Source organism: Jaculus jaculus, chromosome 21 (genome assembly GCF_020740685.1).
Source record: "Jaculus jaculus isolate mJacJac1 chromosome 21, mJacJac1.mat.Y.cur, whole genome shotgun sequence".
In the NCBI taxonomy this organism is placed as follows: domain Eukaryota; kingdom Metazoa; phylum Chordata; class Mammalia; order Rodentia; family Dipodidae; genus Jaculus; species Jaculus jaculus.
Genome location: NC_059122.1, coordinates 13,925,069 through 13,943,916, shown reverse-complemented (window position 1 = coordinate 13,943,916; position 18,848 = coordinate 13,925,069). Strand labels below are relative to the sequence as shown.

The window sequence follows — 18,848 nt, the reverse complement described above, 5'->3', positions numbered from 1 at the left end:
CATAAGATTTTGACCAGCATCCAAAGAAATAGAAAGGAGGCAAGAAAAGACAACACTTTTGAATTAGAACTCAAAAGAGCAGGCAGACTTAGCAAGTGAAGATGTACAAGCAGTTATCAGTTTTATGCACTTTAAGAATTTCTGAACATGAATGGTCTGAATGCTCTGTATGGTGTCTGGAAGGCAGCTATTGCCAAGATACTGGTACTCATGAGGTGTTTTTTTTTTTTAATTTTTATTTGTTTATTTGAGAGTGACAGACACAGAGAGAAGGACAGATAGAGGGAGAGAGAGAGAATGGGCACACCAGGGCTTCCAGCCTCTGCAAACGAACTCCAGACGGGTGCGCCCCCTTGTGCATCTGGCTAACGTGGGACCTGGGGAACCGAGCCTTGAACCAGGGTCCTTAGGCTTCACAGGCAAGCGTTTAACCGCTAAGCCATCTCTCCAGCCCTCATGAGGTTTTTTATTATCTTTGTTAACTGTTTTTCAAACATTAAAGGTTATTTGGTGAGGTCCCCATGTGGTTGGTCTGGAACTGACCACACTCTTGTGCCAGCCTTGAATATCTGGGATTGGAGGCTTGTGGCACCATGCCTGCTTCTCAGTATCAAGAGCCAATTACATGTGAGTATTCACTACAAGGGGCTGGGATGACAAGTACTTTGGATTTTGAGATATTTGCATATACACATGTTATCTTGAGGATGGATAACAGTATAAAATACGAATGTCTTTATGTTTTCTATACACATTGTGCCTAAAGCCTATAGGCAAATTCATATAATATTATTAAAAGTTTTGAGGAGAAAACCCAACAAGTGAAAGTTTTGTATTCATTATTTCTGTATTTATCAGTGAGTACAATTAGTAAGTCAATAAAAAATGGAAAATTGATACACAAATACAACTGTTAGGTTAGCAATGAATTATTTCTTTAAATAACAAAGGTTACAGAAAACTGACTATACACATGTATGTATACATGTACATACATACACACGTGTGCACACACACACACACACACTTTTAATTTTTTGGAGGCAGGGTCCCATTCTGGCCTAGGCTGACCTGGAATTGATTCTATAGCCCAGGTTAGCCTCAGGCTACAATAATCCTCCCACATAGGCCTACTGAGTGCTGGGATTATAGATGTGGACCATCACACCTAGATATGTGTTATTTTTAATAAATCTGGGCATGAACAAAGTCTCAGATGAAATAATTTTGAATCTAGACTTATTTGTATACTTCTGCTTTTTGTTCTTTTTAAATTTCCAGTTGGCCCCACGTGGAAGGGTATTACTCTCATTTGGGAAGGCAAGTTACCTTAGACTCCTCATGGAACTTCTGTGGTCATCTTCAATGTTGTGGCCTTCCTGTGTTTGTTCTAAAATGCAGAACCAGAAAAATCAATATAAATTTAATTATAGGAAAAAATGCCAGATTCTAAGTAGGTTAATGGTGTGATGTGACTTATGCTTGGTGCATCCACCAATGACCCTTCCCATACTCAAATCAGGGAACAACACTAATGAGCAAGGTAGATTTGTTCTCAGATTAGGTAAGTGAGTGATCTCACCCATACATATAGCTGTTAGGTTCCTGAAAGTCTCTTCCATCACATCTCTGTACAGTTTAATTTGGGAAGGATGCAGCAAGGCCCATTCCTCCAGGGTGAAGTTCACAGCCACATCTTCAAAGGTCACAGGCTCCTAGAAGATACCATACATAAAAGGTGAAATTCACAACACCTTTAAGAGATACAGACTCAACTCATTTAAAAAGAAATACATACTTGTATTTCAGTTATCTCTCCACATGTGTTTACATGACAGGGGAGGGGCATAATAGGGTCTCCTGCCAGTGCATGAGCCCATCGGTTCTATGTGAGTGCCTGTGGAATTGAACCTAGGTAAGCAAGCACTTTTAGCCAGAGCCATCTCCCCAGCCCATCAATTCAAATTTTTATAGTTTTATTTGTTTGAAACAAGGCCTCTAACTTGCCTCTCCCTACTGGGATTATAGGTGTGCATCAAACACACCTGACTCCACACTCAATTCATGTGGTGCAGTGTCTTCCAAATGTTCACTCCATGCCCTGATGGTCATATCTGCTCTCTATCCATATTCATATCCTTTCACACAACAGATGCCTTATTAAACTGGAACTACTTGGAAAAGCAATGGGCATAATACAAACATCAATTATATTTCTGTATTCCTAATTTCTATTATTTTCTTTGACTCAACATTTGTAGTTTTTTTCTCATTTCTGTTTGCACACAGGGCATTTGTACGTCTCATAACAAATTTCTATTACTTAATGTGCATAACAGTGATCATCACCTGTCTACACTAAGGAGGCAGAGGCAGAAATATTATGAGTTTAAAGCCAGCCTAATGAGTTCAAAGCCAACATTGAATGTATAGTAACACATATTCTCAAATAGCAAAACCAAAACAAAATATAAACAAAAAGAAAAAAACCACTGGCTGTCCTGAGACTGCATATTCTTAGAAAGGAATTATGTGTGCACATACATCTAAACACATACGTACCAAAATAAAAATAAATAAGAGAGCCGGGCATGGTGGCGCATGCCTTTAATCCCAGCACTGGGGAGGCAGAGGTAGGAGGATCACTGTGAGTTCGAGGCCACCCTGAGACTACAGAGTGAATTCCAGGTCAGGCTGAGCTAGAGTGAGACCTTACCTTGAAAAACCAAATAAATAAATAAATAAATAAGAGAGACTGTTTCCAAAGTTTAAACCAAAACAATGTTGTTTTTGGTTTGGTTTTTTTTTTTTGGCTGTTATTGCTGTTGAACTCCTGTCCTTGCAGACTTGTAAGATGTTCTGTTGTGGTTTCCTTCCTTCTCACTGGGAAGAAGCAAAAACAGCTAGTGGGAGGCAAGTTCTTATTTTGGCTTACAGTCTCCCAGAGAAGCTTCTGATGGTAGGAAGACTGGCAAGAGCAGAGGCTGGATGTCACCTCTGCTATACCAGTTAGTAACAGCAGCAACAGAGCCAGCCAGCTAACACTTACAAGCTGCAGGCTGATAAACCTCAAGCCCTCCCCTGGCAGCACATCTCCCCCAGTAAGGCTCCACCTTCCAAGCCGCCATCATTCTGAATACGTGAGTCTATGGGGACATCTGATTCAAAACAACCATATTTTGTCCCTGGTCCCCACAAACTCACAACCATTTCAAGACATAAAAATGCATTCAACTTAAAAAATTCCCATAGCTTTTTTATTATTTTTTTTTAGTCAATCATAATATTGTCTAACAGCCCCATAGTCCAAAGTCTGTAACTGTGAACCTATTACATATATGTAATGGCACAGAGTGAACATTCATCCTGCAAGAGATGGCTTAACAACAAATTAAATGAATACCGAATTTAAAACAAACAGGGCAAATATCAAACCTGAAGGTATAAGTGTGGCATCTAGGACCTGTGACAAAGTTCTGGAGGTTCCAATTCCACCCCCCCAGCAGGGTTGCCCACAACCATGGCAAAACTCCATCCCAAGCCAACACCTCTGTTTCACAGCCATTCCATAATCCTGACATCTCCAAAAGCCCCAGGGTCTTCACTGTAACCCACGGTTCATCCATGCCAGGCTCCTTTCGGTCTACATGTAGGGACTCCAACAACCCTGCCTCACAACAGTCAGTAGCCATTCCCCACGCCCCCCCCCCAAAAAAAAACCACAAATGGTGCTGCAAATCCAATGACCCTTTTTTTCTTACATTTGCTATACTCCCATAGTACCAATTGGGCTATCAAATTTGTTAATTCAGGGAGGAATAAAACTGACTCTGAAGAACCAGAAAATTCCCTCAGCATTCGTCCTACTGTCCCAATGCAGCACAGCTGGCCCAAGTTCAGCAATGCACTCTCTTAAACAACTGCAGCTGAGCCGAGCTGTAGTCTCTAGCCACGATTTCATTTCTTTCTGTGCCATAACCTTCTGCTCATGCCAGTCCGTTTCTTCTAATCCAAGCCTGATCACGTTCTTAGGGTGTGGGCAGAATGCGGCTGGTCACTCACACACACTGCCTCTAGTCACGTTCTTAGGGTGTGGGCAGAATGCGGCTGGTCACTCACACACACTGCCTCTAGTCACGTTCTTAGGGTGTGGGCAGAACGCGGCAGGTCACTCACACACACTGCCTCTAGTCCAGCTCTAGTCACGTTCTTCCTTCATAAGCCAAGTACAATTCTTTCTGCATTTATGTCTTTCAAGTCCCACAAGTATGTTTCATATTAAGCTCTACTTTCAGCATTGCAAAGCCTTTGAATCAAAAGTTTCAAATCTTTCCATATTCCCTCCGCAAGTCAGGTCCAAAAGATCAAAAGCTACTCAGTCAGGTTTTTAGCAGTAAAACCCACTCCTCTGGTCTCAATTTCCTGTTACCTGCTTGTTGCACAGACAAAGCACTAGACTGAAAGCAGATGATGGGAAGAAAGTTTTTAGTTTGCCTACAGTATGGAAGGCACATTTCATGGTGGCTGAGGAAAGCATGGCATGAGCACTTCTGCCACCACAGGTGGACAACAGCAACAACAGAGTGAGTCCAACTAATATTGGCAGCTAAGGACTAATAAAGCAACATCTCCTCCAGGAAGACGCCACATTCCAAGTTGTCATAGGCTAGGGAACAGGTATTTGTAACACATGAGTTTATGATCTGCTTCAAGCCACCACATGTTCATCACAGAAAGATGAGCTAATCCAGTCCTGAAGCACTGACTGGATTTTTTTTTTGGGGGGGGGGTGTAAGGGGACATGGTTAGCTTAGAACTTACTATTTAGCCCAGGCTGGCATTCAACTCATAGAAATCCTTGTTTCATCCTCTTGAGTATCTTGAGATTTCAGGCATGCAACAATATATTCTCCTGGATGATGAATGTTTTTTTTTAAAAATATTTTTGTTCATTTATTATTTATTCATTTGACAGTGACAGACACAGAGAGAAAGACAGAGGGAGAGGGAGAGAATGGGCGCGCCAGGGCTTCCAGCCTCTGCAAACGAACTCCAGACGCGTGCGCCCCCTTGTGCATCTGGCTAACGTGGGTCCTGGGGAATCGGGCCTAGAACCGGGGTCCTTAGGCTTCACAGGCAAGCACTTAACCGCTAAGCCATCTCTCCAGCCCGAGGATGATGAATCTTTACTGAGCTGTTCCAATGGGAAAATTTTCACACAACTTGTTACTTGTATAATTGAGCCACTGTTCTGTGCCTATACTAGCATATTGCATTTGTAAGTTTGCACCTGATATATTTTTGACCAGTCATGATTGAACATTAAAAACAGGCTCATGAAGAACATTTCCCTTTGCTAACAGAAAAACACAGTCTTAAACTAATGAATGGAAATGATCGTCACTAATGTCACCAAAATAACACCTTACACATACCTCTCCCACAAAAAAAAAAAAAAAAAAAAAAAAAAAAAATAGCCTAGGTGGTCAACTATAAAAGTATTTAACTAGCTGAATGTCTACTCTAGAGCATTTCTTTAGTTTCAGAACTTGGGAGGCTGAGGTAATAGGATTTCTATGAGTTCAAGTTTATCCTGGGGCCACAGGTGAGTTCCAGTTCGGCCATGATTACATTGAGACCCCACCTCAAATAAACCTACATAACTAAATCTAATATGCATGATAACTGTCTTTGGAAAAATAATGTGCTCAGTTAACAAATACAAATACTTTTTAATATATGAACTCCATGTTATGATTTGGATGTTTCATGCCCCCCCAAGAGACTCATACATTGTAGGCCTGGTCCCCAGTAAATTAATATTCAGAGGCAGTGATTTGAGGGAGGGAGTGAACCATAAATACACTGATCTTATCAATAAATTAATACCATTCCTAAGTTTATAACTAAATGATGACTTCAAAGTGGTAGAAAACATGGCAGAAAGGGACTAGCTTGGTGGAAGTAGGTCACAGAAACATAACTCTTGATTGTGGATGTCATTTCAAGCCCACTGCACCCAGCTGTCATGAGATAAGCAAGCATTCCTCTACAACTAGCATGATCTCTCTCACCAAAGACCCAAGCCAACAGACCCTGCTAGGCATGGACTGAAATACTGGAAAACATCCAAAATAAATCTTTCCACCTTTGTTTGTCCCAGGTATTTTGTTTTTATTTTATTTTTATTTACTTATTTGAGAGAGATACAGAGATGGGCAGGTAGAGAGAGAGAATGGGCATGCCAGGGCCTCCAGCCATTGCAAACAAACTCCAGCTGCATGCGCCCCCTTGTGCATCTGGCTTACATGGGTCCTGGGGAGTTGAACCAGGACCCTTTGGCTTTGCGGGAAAACGCCTTAACCGTTTCGACATCTCTCCAGCCCTGTCCCAGGTATTTTGTAACAGTAATGCAGAGCTAACTGACACACTCCACTCTTCAAGACAATCTTAACAGAACTGTTAGCAAGTACATTACACAAAATAAAAACTAAATCTGTTTTTCTTGTGGTACTGGGGATTGAAGAAAACTGAATTTAATGGCCCCATATATAGACAAAAATGATACAGCAGCCATTGTGCAATAATATCAGAAATCACAATGTAATACGTGACGCAAGGACACTCTGATGCCTGAACACACGTGCTATATACTTTCTCTCACAGGCAGGTAACAAATTATTATAAAGTGGGAAAAATAAAGCCTGAACACTTTTTGAAATACAGTCACACATCTTTTAGATGTAAGAATAGTGAATTTCAGAACTAGAATTCAATAGAAAAACCTTTAAACAATCAAGAAATGAAACTACTAACCTCCAAGTAACAGATATAAGAGAAGCCTCATAAGAAATTTAAGCATGTCAAGTAACATGGAATTGAAGGTATGCTGTAAAGATTCTGGGATGCAGAAAAAGCAAGAGGAAGCCTAGGGGCTGGGGAGATAGCTCAGCAGTTAAAGGTGCCTGTTTGCAAAGATTGCAGGTCTGGGGTTCAAATTCCCAGCCACCCTACATAAAGCTAGACAGGCATTAGTGTTCAGTAGCAAGAGACACTGGTGTGCCACACATACACATATATATATTTTTTTTTTTACAAACAGTAAAAAGAAAAAAAAATGAATGAATGAATTCAGTAGAAGAGAAAATGAAGACATAGCAATCTGGCCCTCTACATAATAAGACCAGAGAAGAGGAGCAAGGTAATGACAAATCCTTCCTAGATGGAGGATAATGAAACTCACAAGAACTTACAAGGTAAGCCCATACAGGTCAAGCTTTCCAAGCATGAAGACCCAAGTTTGATCCCCAGAACCCATCTAAAACTAGTTGGATGTGGTAGCACATGCCTTCAATTCCAGTGCTGGGGGCAAAATCAGGCAGATCCCTGAGCTCCTGAGCTAGCCTGCCTGGCCAAGTTGGTGAATTCCAGACCAGTGCCAGGCCATGTCTCAAAAAAGAGTGGCTGTCCTCTGGTCCACATGTACCCACTCACAAGAACATTTACAAGACTCAGGAAGCTCACGAGATTGGAAGAAGGCCTTTTTCTGGAGCAGTAAACAACATAAGCAGTGGACAAATGCTGGGGATGAAGAGACTTTGGTGGCGCTCCTGTAAGTGGAGTGGGGGACTACGGAGACACAGCTTTCATGAGCTGACGCCCATGCTGGTACAGGACTCTTTGGTGGCACTCCTGTAAGTGGAGTGGGGGACTATGGAGACACAGCTTTCATGAGCTGATGCCCATGCTGGTACAGGACTCTTTGGTGAAGCAGCTGCCTAAGTCATCCATTCTCCTCTGTAAGTAACCTCAATAAACTCCCTTGGATCACCAAGCTAGACTTGGCTGGAATCATTTCTTTGGTCTGCTGCTGGTGCCCTATCTGGGACAAACAGATACTTGTTTAAATCTCCGCAGGGAAAATCATGTGAAAAATGGTAATCAAAACATCAGGGCTTAGCCGGGCATGGTGACACATGCCTTTAATCCCAACACTCAAGAGGCAGAGGTAGGAAGATCACCGTGAGTTCAAGGCCACCCTGAGACTACATAGTGAATTCCAAGTCAGCCTGAGCTAGAGCGAGACCCTACCTTGAAAAAAAAAAAAAAAATCAGGGCTGGATAAATGGCTTAGCAGTTAAACTTGCCTGTAAAACCTAAGAACGCATGTTTGAATCTCCAGGTCCCACATAGCCAGACACAAAGCATGAAATGTCACACATGCACACAAGGGGGTATAAGCAGCATCTGGAGTTTGTTCACAGCAGCTGAAATGCCCTGGTGTGCCCATCCCCTCCGTCTCAATAAAAAATAAAAACAAATAACATCAATAAAGTTGCAGACAAGAAGTCAACAAATTCAACTCTTTCTGGCCTTCTGAAAAGCTCATCAAAGTTGGTTACATCTTATACAGCCATGTTTAAAACACACACACACACACACACACACACACACACACTGGGGAGATAGCTTTTCAGTTAAAGGCACTTGCTTGTAAAACATGCAGGCCCAGGTTCAAATCCCCAGCCACCCACATCAAGGTCCAACTCTTTCCTAAGCTTAAAGACCATCTCATTGGTGTGGGTGTCTCACTCCAAGGCAATGAGAGAAATCTGGAAAGCAGGAAGCTTCATTCTGGTACTTCCACATAACACACTGTCCCTTCTTCCTATGTGAAAAGTCTCCCTCCTCAAAAGGATCAATGCTGACAAGTGAACACCCAGTCAGTTGAAGGTTCAGACCAGTGATGGCATTTCCTTACACTTTGTCTCACACTGAATGGGTGCCATTTGTTGAAAACTTAACATTCTCCAAATTCCCACTGAATGTTCCACAACTCAGCTATGACACCATCCAGAACAGAGGAGTCATGACAAGCTCAAGGTGCAGCGTCAGCACACTGAACGCACTACAGATGCCAGTTCAAAGCATCTGCTTGCTCTCTCTGGTCACCAGTTCCCACCGTGAGGTAATACAGAGGTGCCACTACGAGTCACCTATTCGCAAGAATTCTGATATTGCCTAGAGGGTGCTTGGCAGGAAGGACCAGAGACATTCCCAGTGCCCAAGAAATTCCAAAATTTTAGGTTCTCTGTGCCAGAATGTGGGACAAAGACCACTTTACTTACACACACGCACACACAAAATCATCTTTTTCTCCATCAGGCAGAACTTCAATAGGCACAAATTACAGCTTAACTATAGCAACTGTGTGGGAAGTAAAGAAAAACAGCTGCAGACAGGGAGTTTTGCCCACGTATTAACTCTGGTAAACAGCAGTGATTACAGATCTTCCTACTTCCAGTACTTTCTGTTCTTGGAAAACACCCTCCCTTTTAGACCAAGTTAATGCTGCTCTGGTAGGATTTGGTCAGATGCAAACTTTCCAAATGCCTTTTAAAATCTGAGTATAGACTCCCAGCACCTAGGAAATGCCGGCACTCTGGAGGGGGAGACAGGGCCAGCAGGCTAACAAGACCACGTTACTGGAGAGTTCTGGGCTCAGATGTGAGACCTCAACCAATACCTTGGTGTCAACCTCTGGCTTCCACAGGCACGTCAGGGAATGTACACACACCACACACACACTCATACAGACACAAAACGTTTGGCTGGCTGAAATGACCAGAAGAAACAGAATACTGAACTGCTCAAGTTTCTCTCCTTCAAGGCCAATTATGGGCTGAAGAGATGGCTTAGCAGTTAAAGGCGTTTGCCTGCGAAGCCTAAGGACCCAAGTTCAAGTGCCCAGAACACACATAAGCCAGATGCACATGGTGATGCATGCATGTGGGGTTCCTTTGCAGTGGCTAGAGGCCTTGGCCAGCCCATTCTAAAAGAACAACAACAACAAAATAGCCAGCTGTGATCTCCGACTCAACTTGAGCTGGCGCACAAGGTCTCCTTTATAGTTACCCTAAAGACAGTCTGACCTGAAGTGGGGGATCAGAGGACATTCGCTGGCGCCACTCTCCATTATCCCCTCCTCCACTACTTTCTTTCTACTGCTCGTCCCCAAACTCGAGTAACAAGCCTTGTCATTTCTCACCACTAACACAATCCCAACACTGTAGAGTTGCGGCTTGCCCCTATGGCACACAGCGATTCTTCGTCATAGAATGTTAGGTCCTCCCTCTGTCTGCCCAGCATATTTAAAATCACCGGGGCAAGGCTGGTGAGATGGTTTAGCGGTTAGGGCGCTTGCCTGAGAAACCTAAGGACCCAGATTCCATTCCCCGGTACCCATGTAAAGGCAGATGTACGAGGTGGCACATGTGTCTGGACTTCCTTTGCAGTGGCTGGAGGCCTTGGTGCGCCCATTCTCTATATCTGCCTCTTAATAAATAAATATTTTTTAAAAACATGAAAAACAGGGCGGTGGCGCAAGCCTTTAATCCCAGCACTAGGGAGGCAGAGGCAGGAGGATCGCCATGAGTTCGAGGCCACCCTGAGACTACGTAGTGAATTCCAGGTCAGCCTGAGCTAAGTGAGACCCAACCTCGAAAAACCAAAATAAATAGAAATCACTGGGGCAAACTGGTGCCAAGGCACTTTGGAGCGACTACGTCACAGGGACAATACAACTTCCCAACCAAGCCCACAGCAGCACGCGGCTGCCTGGTTCTGACGGGTTTGGGTCGCTGGGGCTCTGAGGGCCGTCCATCCTCAAAAAGCCCTGCTGGGCCCAGGAGCCGAGGCCGTGGGTTCTGGAGGCCGATGTGCAGCAGAGCCGGCCTCCAGCGCGCACCGCGCAGGCGCAGACCGCCCGCCGCTCCCCGGCCCGCAGAGCCCGAGTCTCCCCGCGACCCTCGCCGCCCAGCCGGGCGCAGAGGCTCCGGCCGGGAGAGGACGCCGGGGTCCCGCCGCCGCCGCCCGCCCCGGGCACAGGGGGAGCGCGGCCCCGGCGGACTCGGCCGCAGACCCTCCTCGCCGGTATGGACGTGTGACGCCGACACTCACCATGACGGGCTTCGGGCAGGTCCGGCGGTCTCCGGCGCAGGCCCCGGGGCCAGCTGTCACGCCGCGACAGACGCGGGACCGCCCGCGACGCTCTCGGTCGCCAGGAGAACGCCGCGACGATGGCGGCGCCAGGAAGAAAGATGGAGGGGAAGGAATGTCCGCCCCGCCCACCGGAGAACCTGATTGGGCGGCTTCCGATGGCCCCGCCCCGGGCGCTCTGATTGGCTACCGAGGCCCTGCGTTCTCCCGGTGACAGAGAGCAGCCAAAATGACACATCCCCGCAGCCCGGGCGCCCTCCCTGGAAGGCGACCTGCTCAGCCTGTGAAGCCCAGCTTGGCCCTGTCTTTCTACTCCACTCAGTGAGCCACTCCTGATTCCTCCTGGAAATGACGTCAGGAAGTTGATCAAGAAATTCCAGAGTCCCCGTCTCATCCACGGACTTCAGAGGAGTGGTAGGTGCAACAGGGGGCAAAAGCCTGATCCCGCCACACTTGAAGAATTTGGCTGTTGGAATCGTGGCCAGGCCTTTCTCCCACTTTTTCTCTCAACCAACACGTTTTTTAGACAAGAAAAAAAAAAAAAAAGATGTCAACATGGGAATGTAAATTATTCGATGCATGTAGCAATATGCTAAAAGGAATCCAGAGGAGAGAAAAGCAAACATTTAGCTTAGTTCAAACAAGCAGCCCCCTTGGCCCCAAGTTACAATAAAAACCCACATCCTGAAGAGAAAACATGTCCGTAAGCATGATTATACAGCTGCTGAAATGAAGGCCTGCAGAGGATCCATCACTTGTCCTGGAGCAGACACCTAAAGAAATACAGAAGCTTTTCCTGCCCTCCTTTCTTCTGCTGTGACAGTGAAACATGAGCCCAAGCAAAAGAATTAAAATGTCTTCAGGAAAGCCCATGCTGAGTGGACAAACAGCTTGAAGTTGGCACCACAGGGAGACTCCTCATACTCAGGAAGAGACTTGTCATTTCACATTTTGATAATTTATCTCACAGCTAAATTTACATTTGCATATTTTCTGGCTTTTGTTTCCTCCTCCCCTCCCCTCCACCCCATAAGTTGTAACTTGTTAGAGGCGAAGTGGATAGAAGCTAAAAGTTTTCTCTCCCCATTCTGGTAAGAATTGTAGATGCCCATATCCCTTCACCCCCCCCCAAAAAAAAAAACAGAAACAATAGCAACTAAGAGCAACTTTAAAAGAGATAAGATTTTTTTTTATTTTATTTATTTATTTATTTATTTAACAGAGAAAGAAGGGGAGAGAGAGTGAGAGAATGGGGACACCAGGGCTTCCAGCTACTAAAAACGAACTCTAGATGTGTGCGCCCCCTGTGCATCTGGCTTATTGGGGTCCTGGAGAATCGAACGTGGGTCCTTTGGCTTTGCAGGCAAACGCCTTAACCACTAAGCCAACCCCCCAGCCCCTAAAAGGGACAAGTTTTGCAGGCAAATGCCTTAACCACTAAGCAATCTCTCCAGAGGAACTCCCTTCAATTCCCCAGGACCCATGTAAGCCATATGCATAAGGTGGTGCATGTGTCTGGTGTTCGTTTGCAGTGGCTGGAGGCCCTTGCACGCCCATTCTCTCTCATTCATGCACGCGCTCTCTCTCTCTCTCATAAATTTTTTAAAGTTTAAAAACTGTTAAGTTTTAAAGACATTCACTTTGGGTTTACTCAGTTCTAAGCTACCTAGCCAATTACTGACTCCTATCAATAGCTCAATCTGGCCTTTAACTCATGATTCACCTGTGTAGCAGTCACCATCTTGTTGCTGGGACAAAATACATAACCAGAAGCAGCTATGGGAGGAAAGGGTGGATTTCAGCTAATGGTTTCCAGGGGAAGACATAACAGGAAGAGCAGAAAGCCTGGGTCAAGTATCCACATCAGCTGGAAGGAAATAGTGTAAATATTGGATGTGGAACTTGGCTTTATTACCCCAAAGCAGTTCCCCAGTGACACACCCACTCCAACAAGCCTCCACTGCCCAAAGGTTCCATCACTTCCAAATTGCCACCAGGTGGGAACCAAGTATTCAAAGCACAAAGCTATGGGGGACATTTTACATTCAAACCACCACAATCTGCCTCAGCTCCCTAAGTGTCGGGATTACAGGCGTGGGCCATATCCCTCAGTGCATAACTAGAAATTTTGTTTGCTTTTCTACTTTTTTTTGGGGGGGGGTGTTGAAACAAGGTGTTAGGTAACAATTTCCTGCGTATTTAAAAGTTGAAACATTCCCTCCTGGAAGTAAGAGAGAAGCTAAAGAGGCTTTGGAGGTAAGCAAGACTGAGCTAGCTAAAGCATAACAGGTCACAAGTCACCTCCACAAGATTATAGACCAAGCAAACTTCTGGGGGAGAGAGATTCTGACCAACTGAGCTGCCCACAGGTTCAGCAATATGCTCCAAAGATGTGGTTTCCATAAATTGACACGTATGATGGAGTGGGCTTTTTGGTGATACAGCTGCCTTTGAGTCACTCGTGCTTTGGAAGTTACCCCAATAAACTCATTGGTTCACCAAAATTGCCCGCCTGACCCAAGTGACATCCCGGCACGCCTCTCCACCAGCCCATGTCCGAGAGAGTCCGATTCCTGGGGAGGCCGACTCCGCCCTGGCTTGGAGGAACCTGCGCCCCTGCCCCATGGGTGATGATCCATCTCAGGTAAACCTGGCCTATGTGGAAGCAGCAGAGTACCTTGCAGAACCTGTTAACAGGGAGCCTCCTTCCAGAGAAGCTCAGCTCCTGACTTTGCAGAACACATCAGAATTTGATATTCTTGTTATTGGAGGAGGAGCAACAGGCAGTGGCTGTGCACTGGATGCTGTCACCAGAGGACTAAAAACAGCCCTTGTAGAAAGAGATGATTTCTCATCGGGGACCAGCAGCAGAAGCACTAAATTGATCCACGGTGGTGTGAGATACCTTCAGAAGGCCATCATGAAGTTGGATATTGAGCAGTACAGGATGGTAAAAGAAGCCCTTCATGAACGTGCCAACCTACTAGAAATCACTCCTCATTTATCAGCTCCATTGCCTATAATGCTTCCAGTTTACAAGTGGTGGCAGTTACCTTATTACTGGGTGGGAATTAAGCTGTATGACCTGGTTGCAGGGAGTAATTGTCTGAAGAGTAGTTACGTGCTCAGCAAATCCAAAATTGGTTTTGGTATAATCATCCTTTGGTCCGTCACTTGAGTTCTTTTCAGGGTGGCCTTGAGCTCACAGCAATCCTCTTAACCTCTGCCTCCCAAGCGCTGGGATTAAAGGTTTATGCCACCATGCCCAGCTTATCCCTTGTGTTCTGTCTAGGTTTGAAGAGATGTGTGTTCACATCTCCCCAGGGAAGAAAAAGTTTCATGTAACACAAGATGTCATGTATCCCAGGCTGGTCTCAATCTTGCTATGTAATTGACATTGCCTCAGATTCCTGGTTCTGTTACCTCTACCTCCAAAGTGCTGAGATTACAGATATGTGCCACCCCACCTGGTTTACAACAAGGATTTCTTAAAATATTGGTCTTAGTAAATAAGACTTACAAAAGATCTGATTTTAAAGGATGAAAGTACAGTAGCTTATAACAATTAGGGCTTCTGTTTTCTGTAAAGTCCATCAGGTTTTTCTTCTTTTGTATGTCTTTTGATTTTTTTCAAGGAAAGGGTCTCACTCTAGCTCAGGCTGACCTGCCCCTCATTCTGTAGTACCAGACTGGCCTCAAATTCACAGAGATCCTCATACTGCTGTCTTCCAAGTGCTGTGAGTAAAGGCGTGTACCACCACATCTAGCTTTATAAGGATTTTGATTTCCTGACCAAAAAAACCCCTAAAACATAACAGAGTACATGACATGTTTAGGCTAATACCTTTTATTTATTATTTTAAATATAAATATTTATTTATTTGCAGCAGAGGAAGGGAGAGATATAAAAAGAGAAAGAAGGGGTGAAATAGGGCCTCCAACCACAGCAAATGAACTCCAGATAAAAGTGCTACTTTGTGTATCTGGCTTTATGTGGGAACTGCGGAATAGAACCCAAGACTTCAGGTTTTGCAAACAAGTGCCTTTAACAGTTGAGCCATCTCTCCAGCCCCAGCTGATGTATTTTAAATAATTGTAGGTCTGGAATATAGTTATAATATATATGAAAGATACTTGGACATCAGACAGTAAGGCAATTTATGGTCATTAATAGTGTTTTCTGTATTTGTCAGGATGCCTAAAACTTTGAAGATTCTAAATTTTGCCTAGAGGTCAAAGTTCTAAAAACCTCTGTATAACTGTGATGCTAATGACTGCTATTTTCGTTATTTGTTTATTTTGCTCCAGGTCCAAATTTCCCAAAAATACAAACCTGGAGAGATGGCTTAGTGGTTAAATGCTTGCATGTGAAGCCTAAGGACCATGGTTCAAGGGTCAATTCCTTAGAACTCATATAAGCCAGATACGCAAGTTGGCGCATGCATCTGGAGTTCCTTTGCAATGGCTGAAGGTCCTGGTGTGCCAACTCTCTCATTCTTTCTTTCCCTCTCTCTCTCTACCTCCCCTCCCCCGCCTAAATCGCTCCCTGTCTGTTGCCTTCAAATAAATAAATAAGAATAAACAAAAATACAAAGCTTAGTATTTCCTTTACAAAGATATAGTCGTCAAAAATACAATTCTTAGAAATGATAGGACTTTAATTTCCCAGGCTTATATATGTTCCTAATTATATTACCACTGTTACTGGAATGGGCATGGACAGAGCATAAGCCCTGACACAACTAACAAACTACGCTCAGCCACCCATGATCAAACACCCAATTAAACAAACAAACAAACAAGAAAGCCATGAAGACTGCCTCATGCCATTAATCACAGCACTTGGTGGCCAAAGTAGGAAGATTGTCATGAGCTCAAGGGCAGCCTGGGCTGCAAAGTGACTAAAGGGCCGAATTAGACTGGAGTGAGACCCTATCTCACAAAATAAAGGAAAAAGAAAACAGAGAATTAAGAGGACATTTTCATTATGGCCATATCACAGAGAACAAAGAAGACATGTGCCAATTTTAAGTAAGACTATGGGATCCAGCTAAGTTGTGCTAGACAAGATACCCATGTATCACTGACCCGCATATCCAGCTGAGCTGTGCTGGCCAAGGTGCGCTCTATCTCTGACTCCCTATTCCAGCTGAGCTGTGCTGGCCAAGGTGCCGCTCTATCTGACTCCCTATTAAAGCTAAGCTGTACTGGCCAAGGTGCTGCTGTATCTCTGACTCCCTATTCCAGCTGAGCTGTGCTGGCCAAGGTGCTGCTGTATCTCTGACTCCCTATTCCACCTGAGCTGTGCTGGCCAAGGTGACACTCTATCTCTCCCTATTCCAGCTCAGCTGTGCTGGCCAAGGTGCTGCTCTATCTGACTCCCTATTAAAGCTAAGCTGTACTGGCCAAGGTGCTGCTGTATCTCTGACTCCCTATTCCAGCTGAGCTGTGCTGGCCAAGGTGCGCTCTATCTCTGACTCCCTATTCCAGCTGAGCTGTGCTGGCTAAAGTGCTGCTCTAACTCTGACTCCCTATTCCAGCTGAGCTGTGCTGGCCAAGGTGCCTCTGTATCTCTGACTCCCTATTCCAGCTAAGCTGTGCTGGCCAAGGTGCCGCTCTATCTCTGACTCCCTATTCCAACTCAGCTGTGCTGGCCAAGGTGATGCTCTATCTCTGACTCCGTATTCCAGCTCAGCTGTGCTGGCCAAGGTGCTGCTCTATCTCTGACTCCCTATTCCAGCTCAGCTGTGCTGGCCAAGGTGACGCTCTATCTCTGACTCCCTATTCCAGCTGAACTGTGCTGGCCAATTGCCGCACTATCTCTGCTCCCTATTCCAGATAAGTTGTGCTGGAAAAGGTGTATTCTATCTCTTACACCCTATTCCAGCTATGCTGTGTTGGCCAAGGTGCCGCTCTATCTATGATGACTTCCTATTCCAGGTAAGCTGTGCTGGCCAAGGTGCTCATCAATCTCTGACTCCTTATTCCTGCTGAACTGTGCTGGCCAAGGTGCCCCTCTATCTCTGACTCCCTATTCCAGCTGAGCTGTGCTGGCCAAGGTCCCACTCTTTTTCTGACTCCCTATCCAGCTGAGCTATTCTTGAAAATGTGCCACTCTATCTCTGACTCTCTGTTTCAGCTGAGCCATGCTGGTAAGGTGCCGCTCTATCTCTGACTCCCTTTTGCAGCTGAGCTGTGGTGGCCAAGGTGCTGCTGTATCTCTGACTAAACTTTTTTTTTTTTTTTCGCTGACTAATCGTTACAGCTAAGCTGTCTTAGCCAAGGTGTTCCTCTGTCTCTGTCTCACCATTTGTTCTGCTCCAATCTGTTTGCCAAGTTGGCAGCACTGTGGGAAGTCTCCCTCTAGGAGACCAGTTCCTCTTGCAGCAGGTATGAAGGTCCAGGTTCTTCTTCTTCCATCATCAGTTATTAGGAAAAATTTCAATTTGGTGGGAATTATTTTTCAATGTATGCTCGAGAGTGGTAGAAGCAGGAGTATCTCTTTAAAATACCTTCATTCCATCCAGGCTATTTATGTGATCATATTGTTTTCACAATTAAATGTACACATGAACTTTATGTTTCAACCACTGTAATTATACTTTCAAAACTGATTCAATAATTGAACTTATGATTTGGTCATAAGACCAAATGATATCAAAATAAAATCAAAAATTATATCCCAGCCTGGCAGAGTGGCACATGGCTTCAATCCCAGCCCTCCAGAGACAGAGGTAGGAGGATCACCGTGAGTTTGAGGCTACCCTAACACTACATATTGAATTCCAGGTCAGCCTGGGCTAGGCCCAGGTCCTACCTTGAATAACCACCAAAAAATTATACGCCAATTTCCCTGATTTACACTGATGGAAGAAATCTCTAAATATTTTCAGAGCTAGGCATGGTGACTTGTACGTTTAAGTTCAATGCTCGTGAGGCTGAAAGGAGAATTGTTAGGAGTTTGAGGCCAGCTGGCTACAGAGTTGTTTTGCAGGTCAGACTTGGCTTGAGTCAAAAACTCTTTTTGCAAACTAGATTCAACGGTACATTGAAATGATCATACATTATAAGTTTTCAATTTCATTGAATTCCAAGACATTTCAACATACATAAAACAGTAAGTGTGCTATGTTACACAAATAGATTCAAGGACAAAAAAAAAATCACATGATTATCACAATGAATGCAGAGAAAGCCTTTGACAAGATTCAACATTGCTTCATGGTAAAAAAAATTCCTGGGGAAATTAGAAATAGAAGGAACATACATCAACATAACAAAGTATAAATATGACAATAATAGAAAGCAACATTAAACTAAAAATTAGGAGCTAATCAAGGGTGATTACTCTCTCCACTCTTATTAATATAGTGATGGAAATCTTAGATCAATAAGGCAAAGGCTACAAATAGGACAAGAGGAACTCAAATTATCCTTTAGGTGTATTCTTCTATACTGGAAAGACCCTAAGGACACTGCCAGAAAACATGAATCTGTAGGAGGATATAAAATGAAAACATGAAACTCAGTAGTTCTCTATATGTCAACAATATAGATACTGAGAAAGAAATCAGAAAAGTGATCATATTCATAATTACTCTAAAACCCACAAGAAAGTAAATAGTAATAAATCTATGCAAGAGGGTAAAACTTCACAATTAAAACTTTAAGATGTTGAAGAAAAGCCAGGCGTGGTGGCACACGCCTTTAATTCCAGCTCTCAGGAGGCAGAGGAGGATCGCCATGAGTTTGAAGCCACCCTGAGACGACATAATGAATTCCAGGTCAGCCTAAGAAGAGTGAGACTCTAGGTCAAAAAAAAAAAAAAAAGATGTTGAAGAAAGAAACTG

The 18,848-nt window shown here is 44.2% G+C and overlaps 1 protein-coding gene across 1 annotated transcript in view; it reads right to left on the bottom strand.

Moving 5' to 3' along the window:
• Positions 1-11,074, bottom strand: part of LOC101595919 (zinc finger protein 14-like) — a 33,218-nt gene extending 22,144 nt beyond the window's left edge. Inside the window, 3 exon segments of the mRNA XM_045139262.1 lie at positions 1,330-1,390; positions 1,583-1,715; positions 10,960-11,074. Of these exon segments, the coding sequence (XP_044995197.1) occupies positions 1,330-1,390; positions 1,583-1,715; positions 10,960-10,962 (197 nt within the window). The 5' untranslated portion in view covers positions 10,963-11,074.
• Between the last annotated feature and the right edge of the window lie 7,774 nt (positions 11,075-18,848).